The sequence below is a fragment of the Hypanus sabinus genome, chromosome 19 (genome assembly GCF_030144855.1).
Source record: "Hypanus sabinus isolate sHypSab1 chromosome 19, sHypSab1.hap1, whole genome shotgun sequence".
NCBI lineage: Eukaryota > Metazoa > Chordata > Chondrichthyes > Myliobatiformes > Dasyatidae > Hypanus > Hypanus sabinus.
Window position 1 is genome coordinate 73747940 of NC_082724.1, and position 11740 is coordinate 73759679.

At 38.1% G+C, this 11740-nt stretch overlaps 1 protein-coding gene across 2 annotated transcripts in view; it reads right to left on the reverse strand.

The window, feature by feature from the left end:
• Nucleotides 1-11661, reverse strand: part of LOC132378060 (peregrin-like) — a 55497-nt gene extending 43836 nt beyond the window's left edge. For both annotated transcript variants that reach the window (XR_009506878.1, XM_059944730.1), the window contains exons 1-2: nt 11279-11661; nt 5132-6679 (exon numbers count right to left, since the gene is read on the reverse strand). Coding sequence is in view for 1 of the 2 variants with exons in the window: in XM_059944730.1 (XP_059800713.1) it covers nt 5132-6669 (1538 nt within the window). In the remaining variant the exon portion in view is untranslated. The remainder of the gene's footprint in view (nt 1-5131; nt 6680-11278) is intronic.
• Between the last annotated feature and the right edge of the window lie 79 nt (nt 11662-11740).

Genomic DNA, 11740 nt, shown 5'->3' on the forward strand with positions numbered 1-11740 from the left:
GTTTAGTTAACAAATAATCAATCTCAGATTTAAAATGGAAAAGAAAACTTACTGGCCATTTGCAGAAAACAGGTCTAAATGTTTACATGCTTTGGGGCCAACAATGCTTTTCTACTGCAGCATTAGAAGGGAAGTTTAGACTGCCCCCAGTCCAAGATTCCAAGATCTATGGTCGCAGTTCCATCAATGTTTTGGAAAGTTCAATCAAATCACAAATTAATCTTCTTAATTACAAAGAACACAGCACTTAATCCTCTCATAATTTAACATAAATTCAAGGCATAATTTCAAGGCTGCATTCACCAAAGTCAAAGTATGTCTTCCTTATGTGTGGCGTCCATTACTCCTCAGAATATCTCCAATAATGGACTGAGTTGGTCTCAGCATGTAAAAAGGTACAAGAGATTAATGTAACCAAAAACTGAATTTAATGAATACCAGGGCTCAGATGTAGAGGATCCTATTTTGTTATATCAAGTTGATTTAATATTTAACAAATCAATGTACGATTAACAACTGCCTGCAATACAGCATCACTAGATTCACTTCTTTCAAAAAGAAAAACACTTTGCTTTATTTCACTGACTTTTACTCATCAGTTTTCCTACGAGCATTATCAATCTACCCCTTCCTACCAGAATCAGAATCAAGTTTATTATCACTGATACGTGTGTGTGTGTAGATGCGCGCACGCATGTGCCCTTAACTCCTAGTGGAGGAGTCGGGGCACACACACCGATCTTTTTGGTGATTGCTCATCGTATGGCGTGTCTTGGGAGGGTCATCCAGGTTTTTTTTAACGAGGTCGAGTTGCTAGCTCGATATTCAACCCAGGCACGGATGGAGAGCATGCAAGGGAGCTAGCCAGTTTCGAACTCAGGACCTCTTATCCTGAAGTCCAGCGTTGATGCCACTACGCCACCAGCCGGTCACTGACATATGTCATGAAATTTGTTAACTTAGCAGCAGCAGTTCAATGCAATACATAAGTAGATGAGGAAATCAAATAATAAATAGATCAATCAATTACAGTATACATATGTCAAAAAGATTAAAAATCATGCAACAGAAATAATATATTAACAAATGAGATAGTGGTCACGGGTTCAATGTCCATTCAGGAATCAGATGGCAGAGGGCAAGAAGCTGTTCCTGAATTGCTGAGTGCGTGCCATCAGGCTTCTGTAGCTCTTGCTTAATGGTTACAGTGAGAAAGGGGCATGTCCTGGGTGCTGGGGGGTGCTTAATAATGGACGCTGCCGTTAAGAGACACCATGTGTCAAAACAAAACTTGGATACCGTCAAACCTTGAATTATAACACCATAAGACACAGGAGTTGAATTAGGCCATTTGGCTTATCAAGTTTATTCCACCATTCGTTCATGGCTGATTTACTAACCCTTTCAAATCATTCTCCTGTCTTCTCCCCATAACCTTTAATGCCCTTACTCCTCAAGAACCTATCAAACTCCACTTCAAATATACCCAATAACTTGGTATCTATCCATGGCTCTCTCTGGCAATGAATTCCACAGATTCACCACTTTCTAGCTAAAGAAATTCCCCCTCATCTCTAATCATTTCTACTGCTGTGCCCACTGGTCCTAGATCAGTGTAGGAGATATTCCCTCCACATCCACTCTATCCAGGCATTTCAATATTCAATATGGAGATTAACCCACAATTACAACATTTTGACAATTACTTCTTTTTCCCCACTGTATTTTTTAAAGTCAGTCTCACAAGAGAATCTTTTATTATGCTTAAGTAGATGTCACACCTCAGGTTAGAAAGTGGAAAACAACTGCACATTAGCTGGATAAATGAAATGCCACTTATCATCAAGGTTAACTGTTGCGGATAATTAATCACTTTGGATGAGAATGAGTGTTTCTTACTCAAAGAAAGAGTGCACAGCCTTTCATTCCTTTCAGGAAATAAAAGATATTCAGTTAAAATATGCGTTTTTAAAATTGTTATAAAGATAATGATTGAAAGCCAAATGCATTTTTCACCTTTTTGAAAGTAACAAGCACCATGATTTGCAGGTAGAACAACAAAGCAAATTTATTAGATGAGAAGAGAGTGTTAGATCACCGAATAGGTAAAATCTCAGTGCTCTGCAACAGGTTTATTCTTTCCATATGGATATTAGCTTGTGCACTCCCATTGTGTTTTAATGGTCTCCTCGACAACTTTTTATGCTTATTTATGTAGGATTACACAGCACATTCATCAGATTATTCTAATCCAAAGCACAGGGAGGAACTGAATGTGATGAAACAAGAGAAAGTTGCAAACTAATTAAGCAAGATGCATGCAGCAACATGATTAGGAAATACGTGGCTAAATGATTTACTAAATCACTTTCTTAAGGTAAGTAAAAAACACTCAATCTAATTAAAAGTAGCTAAATAATGAGCTCACAATCATAAACTTTCAAATAACAGAGCATTAATTCATATTCTAGGCCTCACTCTTCCCCTAGCTATGAACCAGTATCATCATAAAGCACCAGACAATATACTCCAGTTGGGCACCATCGTAGCACAGCAGTCAGCACAACAGCTACAGCTCAGGATGTCAAAGTTCAGAGCTCAATTCCAACATTATCTGTAAGGAGGCTGTACGTCTTCCCCATGGAATGTATGGGTTTCCTCTGGGTGCTCCAGTTTCTTCTCATAATTCAAAGATGTACTGCTTATTGGTCATAGTGAATTGTCCCATGATTAGGCTAGGGTTAAATCTGGGGTTGCTGTGCAGCACAGCTTGAAGGACTAGAAGGCCTAATCCATGCTCTAGTTCAATAAATAAATAAATAAAGTACTTCATTCCTTTAGTCCATGAGGACAAGCAACTGTCAAGATTATTGAGTCTCACTTCACCAATATCAGCAACCTGCACATCATCTCCCACTGGCTCTCAACATCACTCCCTAAACAGGCTGCTCCATCTAATCTGATAATCAGAAGACTGCAAGATAGAACAAATCAAATATGTCAGATGGCAGAGAGCTGCCAGTGGAAACATTAGCCAGCAAATGTACAGCATTCAAGTTAGAAAGTTGAGTAACAGCACCCGACAACTTTCTTCCTCTCAAGAACTTGTTCACTAAATCATCACCAGATCAAGGTCCATTAATATGGTGCGCATTAAACAAATCAGACAAGAGACTGAGCTTATTCTTGTTTCTAAGCATCCACAGCATTTATCTCATGGAGAGACAAACATCAGTAAAGCTCTCAAAAATATTTCAAACCTTACTCAATGGAACATTAAGTTATTGTCAATGCCCTGCCAGCACTAATCCACAGTCTACAACTGGTCTTTCAAATGTCCATAAGAAACCTTGTGAAAAAGGTCCTCAGTACCAACAGCTTTCCTATGGCTCCTAATCCTATATTTAAAAACTATCCTGATTTTTCAAAAAAAAAGGACCTCTAAAGTATCATTCTCCCTACTCCAATTTGAAACTCTCAACAATATAACCCCAATTAACATTATTATAGATGCAATCATAAATTCAAGAAAGCAGTACTTCTTTACATATATAAATGCATCATTTCTTGCACAATACAAACTATAAATGTTAATTTTATCCTCAATTCAAATTAATTAATTTAAAGTATCTATTTATATAGCATGGGTAAAGTAGCAAAATATCTGAAACAGAGTGTAATGCAATGAAATCTGACACTGAGCCCCAGGTTTGATCAATGAAAGTTTAACATACAACTTAAAATAAAAAGGTGGGAAACAAAAATAACGCTGAGGCCACGGCAGTAGGAGATAGAACTTGAGGTCTAAGATCGCAGGTCTACAGAAAAGTATAATTTTCTTTTTTTTATTTACAGTTTGTTGTCTTTTGCACACTGGTTCAACACCCAGTGGTGTGGTCTTTCACTGATTCTATTATGGTTTTTTTTATTATGGATTTATTGAGTATGTCCACAAGAAAATGAATCTCAGGGTTGCATATGGTGACATAAATGTACTTTAATAATACATTTACTTTCAACTCTGAACTTTGAAATAGAAAGATGATGATTTAAGGTTTAAGTTGCAGATTGCTTAATGCCATTACCATTCTAGAAATGTAAAGAACAAAATAATTGTTACTCTGGATCCGATGCAGCACAAAACAAAGATCACAATAATAATGAAAGCAAAACACACAATAAATACAAATACGCAAGATAGCTTATCTACATAGATTGATTATATATCCATAAAGTGACATTCAGCAGAGGAATGTCAGTACATAAGGTGACTGACAGGAAATGATAAAGTAGTTGGGGGAGTAGTGAGATAGGCAAGTGGGTGAAGGTGTTGATTAGCCCACTGCTTGGGGAAAGGAACTGTGTTTGAGGTCCTGGCATTGATATTATGTAGCTTCCTCCCTGATGGGAGTGGGTGAAACTGCCCATAAGCAGGGTGTGTGAGATCCTTGTTACTGGTCCTTTTCCAGCACCTTTCTGTACACGTGCCCTTGATAAGATGAAATTTTGAAAGCAAATATGAAATGATTCCACACAGTATGGATCAGTATAAAAATGTCTTTCTGCTCTGGAGCTGTATCAGCTACCAGAAGAGTAATGAAGTCAATGCCCGGTGAATGAAATTTGTAAAGGAGTCCAGACAAAGACATGTCTAGTACTTAGAGCAGGAGTTCCCAATCTTTTATATGTTATGAAGCCTTGCCATTAACAAAGGAATTCATGAACCCCAGGTTAGGAACCCCTGACTTACAGAAAATTAGCATTCATCAAACGTGCTTAACAAAAATTCTGATAACTTTGAAATGAGGGATGTTCAGGAGAGGTATTGAGAAAGTTGTGCTATCAAGGCATACGACATGTTCATGGGTAAATCACTAAGTGTCACTAGAAATAACATTGTAACAGCAGTAAAATAAAATCACTGTGAGCAATTCCTTGCCTCCAGTTTTATAGATATAATGCTACATTGTATGCAACAGCTGCCATTAGCAAGTTAAGATTCAGAATTGAAATTGTATTCTTTCACAGAGCTCAAACTCTATTCCAATAACCCAGCATTGTATCTTTATGTTACAGTACAATTGAGTAAAAAAAACATGCCAGATACAACTCAGCGTTACAACAGGCTTACCTATGAGGTGGAATACAGGGCACTGAAACCACTGGCGCTGCAGCACGTTTTTCTGCTAGGATCTTCCGTGCCTTCTTCATTTTTAACCTTGATTTAGCTTTGGCTTTTTTCACTTTCTCTGAACTGGGCCCTTTCCCATCCTCTCCCTCATCATCATCCTCATCTTCACCTTCGCTGTGGGAAAGCGCAGGGGTCTTGCGTACTGACCCAGGTGGTGTGTGAATGTCACAGTAAGCCGTTTTCCGTACGCTGAATGAGGTGCCGTTTGCACCAGTTTCCCGCACAGGCTCCATCTTCATGTACAGTCCTGCCTGCTGTGCACAGGTTACATGGAATGCCGTGTAACAGTTGGCTTTATGACACTGAATGCATGCTCCTGAACCACGCTGTTTACAGATGTAACACGTCAGCTTCCAGCGTGCTGGTGGGATGTGCTCAATACTGTCTATTGGCTCTAGGAAAACAGTATTTGCAAAGCAGACTTCTGGGATCCACAGAGCACAGACCACATGTGCCCAACGCCCATCATCTGTCTGTTTAAATGCACCACCTTTGTTGGGACACAAGGCACAGTCCACTGCTCTTGATGGTGACTGCAGGCACCTACGGCAGAGCCACTGTCCCTCAGGGATATAGGGCACCCCATAGCACTCTTGGTGAACAGCCAAGTTACACATGTCACAGAAAAGAATGACATTACTATTTTGGCATTCACCATCATTACAAATACAACAAACAGCATCTTCATCGATCAGTGTATTTGGGTCTCCCTTGTTGTGACTTTCAAAATATGATTCTTTCTCCAGCCGATCCATGAGATACTCAAACACCTCCTGTGGGATAAAGTTCACTCCTTCAATTTTCCTTTTCTCATTCATTATGTCCAACCACACGTAATCCTCCTCATCCATGTCATATTCAACTTCCTCATCCAGTTCCTCCACTGATTTTTCAATGTAGCGATAATATGACAATGGTCGAGGAGGGGCATCGGATGCACTGTGGTCAATTTCACGATAGATCACTTCTGGCAGTTTGGTGGCAGAAGCGGGGGTGTTATGGCTGGAGTCCTTGCGTTTGTCTTTGTTTTTATGCTTGTTGGCTTTTGGGGTTGCAGTCAATGTCTCTGCATTTTCTTTGTTACTGTTGCACTCAACAATATCCTCTGCTGTTGTGTCATCCTCAGACAGAACCTCCAGGTTATCAAAAATGCTAATCCTGTGCAGTCGCCCTTCGATGTCCACCTCCACTAAGCGCTGTGCCTGAGCATACGTCAGGTTCTCCCGGTTTGGTGACTGAGAGATCTCCGATGGGTTTGGAGATTGCTGTGTGCCTGTCCGTGAGTTCCGACCCTTCTTCTTGGGTTTTCGGACTGGAGTCTGCTGACTGGGGTTGTCATGATCATAATGGTACAAGTGGTATTCAATGCCACTGTAGCTTTTGTAAATTTTCCGACAGCTCTCCACAGGACACTCATATGGAGGCTTGGTAGCACGCAGGTTGTGACAAAATGTTTTCACATCAAAATCCAGACCCATCCTGCTATTCCTGAAAACAGAAAGAAAATCCATTAACTACTGTTACAATACTTGTTGACAGAAGAGCTTCAGAGAACAGGCAATTTTAGCAACATTGCACAGACTGTGCCTCCAGGAAGAGGATTCTGACTTTGTGTCAGAATACTTTATAACCATCCTCAGCTTGCCTCAATTAACAGCAATGGAAAGAGAAAAAAGAACAGTTCAAACCAAAAATCTTCAACCAGAAGAACTAACTTCATTTCCCTTTCAGTTTGGCCTGCTGAATAATTCCAGCAATTCCTGATGTTATTCATGCATGCTATCAACATTTTATTCCTGATTTGATGCATGCTACCAACATTATTGAAGTGTGCAGTGAATTTCAGTCTCAAAAACAATTATTTTTCAACAGAAATTATTTATTTGATAGTTTAAAAATCAACTAAAATCTACAAAACATAACTGACTGTGAAACATATGAAAACTTAGTTTCAGGCTAGTATATGGTGACATTCTGAATAAGGACTTTGATGATACATACATTTACTTTGAACTTTGGTAAATAATGGACAGCCTGCTACAGCTGAACTCCGGTCACTTTTTAATAATGATAGTTGTGAATACGTTTTCAAAAACAGAGACATCAATCTTTTTTGGTAAGGAATTTTGGATATCTTTTCCAACTTTAAAAACATTTCTTGAATTGAACTTGTTTCCAAGGCAAGCTTCGTAATATGGTTAGGTGGTGAGTGACTGATGAACTTAACATTATTCCCAATCATAATAACATGAAATATTCTTAAGGAAAACATGGTTTGGTGTCAAATAATCAAATTAAACCCTTCTAAACTCAATTGGTGGGAAAATTAAAATGAAGGGTGAACTGGTTGAACAGAGTGCCAGACTGGGAAAGCAGTTAAACAACAGCTGCAGGCTCTATTCATAGATCAATTCTGTTCAAATGCCAACTTGATGAGTCACTAGGCAAAGCACCAAAGCAAACAACAGTAGTGCTCTGCCTCATCTCTGTCAGCACCCACCAACCAGATGCTTAGAGACATACACTCTGAAAACCTGCCTTTCCTGATTCAAGATTGTTTAACATCATTTCCATTACACATGTGTAAAGGAGGATGAAGTAATTGAAATATGAGCAAATTAACAAGGTATTGTACTCTAAATATTATAACGAACTATACAACCAGTTTTATCAGTGTCTATATAGCTGACCACATCATCATATCCTGTTCAAATGAATTTAACAATTTTGACTGTGCAAACAGAATTGTCACAAACTACTCATTATTAATCATTTCAGTGCAGCAGGACTTCTGAAATGAGCTGGGATTGAATTAGCTCTTTGTGACAGAAACACATTAGTCTGTCTGACTAAACTAGACTTCAGTGTCATGTGCTAGTGATATGTTGCTGTGCTTGAACAAGAAATGCTCTTTCATGTCATTGAACAGGAACAGTTCAATGTGTCTGAATGAGCCAGAGATTATTAAGCTACTTGTGACAGCAACATGAATAGTGTTCCTGAAAGACCTAGTGTTCATTTAGTCTTGTGTGACAGTTACAAATAACTGAGTCTTAATAAGATGCATTTCATTTAGCACTGTATGATATCAATCTATTAACACGTCTAGCCACAAAGATTTATCCAGCACTTTGCAACATTAAAATGTAAGGAGTTTTGTACGTTCTCCTCGTAACCGTGTGGGTTTACTCTGGGTGCTCTGGTTTCCTCCCACAGTCCAAAGACGCACTGGTTAGTTGGTCAATTGGTTATTGTAAACTGTCCTGTGATTGGTTTAGTATTAAATAGGTAGATTGCTGGGTGGTGTGGCTCGTTGGGCTGAAAGGGCCTGTTACTCGCTATATCTCTAAATCAATAAAAAAAATCGTGCCTGAATATTTTTGGTACATACAGGAGGGCACGAGAAGTCAAATGACAAGTGCTCTGAAAGAGATCTGAAGCAGGAAGCTGATTAAAACTATCAGTGATTGCATGAACCCCACACAAAGCATTAAAGCTATTTTAATATTCCCATATTTGCCATGAATTCTATTTTATTGATACTGCCCTTGAAAAATTTAAGCAATGAAAGTTACTGGTGACAATTCATTGTATGACACTGCTTCCTTTAAAATTAACCTATCACAGCCAGTGCTTACTCACCCCCAAGCTGAATATGAATTGACAAACCGGACAAGAATCAAATCATTTTAGAGGATACTTCACACTTTTAAAATTGATGTGTTTTACTTGTTTTATTTTGCAAAAACAATTTTATTCTTGCCCCTCTGTTAGCTAACTGCCTCCCCAGCCCTGTGATGTCTTAATTTTTCCAGGAAATATAGCTCTAAAAAAAACAGTAGAAAAACTTTTTTTCTAGTTTTACTTAAAGAAAAGTAGTCAGCTTCTACGCTATTTCCAAAAAGGACAAAAAGGATCACTAACAACTTCGCACACAAGAATCACATTTAAAAAATTATGCAAGTTTATTGCAAAAGTAAGCATATTTTCCTTCAGCCAAGATATGTGATCAATGTGTGTGTGTTTGGACCTTTGCTTGGAAGCAACTATTCAACAGTCCTTAAATTAATCTACATTGTAGAATAAAGCAAATCTGCTTGAACATGAAATTGAAGGAAAGGAAAATTAAGACAAAGAAAAATTGGATTCATACATAGTAAATCAATGTATTAATTAAACCTAATCTGTTACTTGTTTTACAGTCATCATCAAAACAACTAGCGTACAACTTTACTAAAGGCATTTGCGTTTCAGCAGAGAGTTATCAAAGAAAATGATGCATGTAGACAAGCAACTAAAGCCTTTATCAAAATACTAGGTTGTCAGGAATATTCTAAAGAAGAAGAAAAAAATTAGAAGATGTTAGGAAGAGAACACTGGAGCGTAGGGCTAAGGCAGCTGAAAACTAAGCAATGAAATTTCAGGATGCACAAGAGTATAGACAGCAGTTCTGTTAAGTTATATGTCTTGAGAAGCTTACAGAATTAGGAAGGAATGAGGACAAGATTTTGAAACACCAATGAGCCTTTAAAAAAAAGTATTGCCAAACAGGAAATTATAAAGCTTCAGTGATTTCTTCATGAGCTGGACACTGGCTGTGCACCAAAGTTTTGGCTCAAATTAGAAAAGCTACAAAATGCTGTGATCCAGAAGTGCAGAGGATTAAACTTTGGAGTTCATTGAAGCAAATAAAAACAAAAAAAAAGGAATGACACTTCATTTGAAAGTGTGACTTTTTCATTTCAAAGCAAGGAAGAACAGCTTACGACAACCTGAAAAGCATCATGTCAGCCAACATTACTTATTCTCCTACTTTCAAGTACAGAACCAAGTATGATGGTAGCAGTTAAAGCTCTTTATTATTAAATGAGTGAGCAAAAGGGGTATGTATTTTAATCTTAAATTCATTTGTTTGAAAGAGTAAATGATATTTTTGTCCTTATTTGGTATATTATAGATTACATTTATTATACTTTACTCAAAATAAATTATGAAAGAATAATTTTAAGCCTGTATACAAACACCAATCTACAGATTTATTAATTTCCAGTTAGTTGTCCTGTTTATCCCCCCCCCCCAAGAACAGAGGTCATTCACCATTAGAAAAATTTTACATCAGCTTTCCAATTATATCAAAATGTAATTATTGGAAACCACTTGAAGCACTAGAGCAGTGTCTGAGACAGATTAACTGTGTATTGGCTCATAGAAGATCAACAGCAACACCGCAGAAGAGCAACTAGTGATCAATGTGAAACTTCAAAACAGAACATGTTTATTTACAGAACAATATGGATTTTGTTTTAAATTACTCAAGGCTTTGCTTTCCTGAGCAAATGTGTTAAGAGATTATCATACTATCTAGTATGATAATCAATTCTGTAATCACATCCATACAACATCTGCAAGCCCACACACTTGTGTTGCAAGTGTGTACAGAGCATTCACATGGCCATCTAAAGTTATGTGGTGCGATTACAACAGACATCTTCAAGAGCATTGGTATTGCACTATGGTAATCCAATGTTTTTCACACAGCAGAATAACTCGATGATGTTTCACATTTTATGCTTGCAAAGGCAGCACACTTACAAAACCATGACAAATTTTATTCACTGAGATAATAAAACAATAATAAAAAGATAATTTCATACCATCTTTCAAAATGTATCATGGAGTCAGCCTTTCCAATGGGAATTCAAATATCATTTTGCTTTCATTAAAATAAAAGAGAAAACCATTCCAAATCACAAGCTAAGCCAGCCAACAATCATTCAGGCCTGTTAAAGTTCATCATACAAACGTACAAGATTGTAAAATAGATATGTGAGATTTTTCTGCAATTATTTCTCTAACAACCACAACTGTTCATACTCAGAGACCATTACTTTTGAACAATTAGTAAACAATGCTGTCAGTTCTGTAAATAAAATGGTAAAATCTATAGAACCTATTTGTTACTTTGCTTAAAATTTCATCGTGACATGTGCCTCAGAACATTTCACATTAAACAGTTAGACTGAAGGGAGTATCAATACCCAAAATTTTTAATTGAATAATTTAAAAGATAAACACATAGAATATTACCAAGTTAGGCGTGTGGATCATTTCTGTTGTGCTCCTGTGGTGGTGTCAGTACAGATGGGTGATGGTGTATATGATTAGTTGAGGGAAGGCTGCAGTGCTGTGCTCCAAATCAAACCCATCGCAGACAGTCAGTCAGTGAAGGGAGCCAGGCTGTGAGCTCCATAACAACAGCATCCCTCCCATGGGCACCCCCACCCCCACTCACTTACACACACAGGAAGCCAGGATTTGGGGGAATGACTTCACACACATACAACCATACAGCCCAGAGCTGCCCCAAGCACATACCCTAGACCTCTCCTGCCCTCTCACTGTTGGCAAATAGCCTTTCCCCCTCAGTTTGAATCTTAACCCTAGGTCCCACTCACAAGATGGAACAAAGGCGCCTCCTCCAACAACAACTAACCCTGCATTCCCGGCACAGCACATTCATCACCCTACATACTCCATGGAAAAAGTACT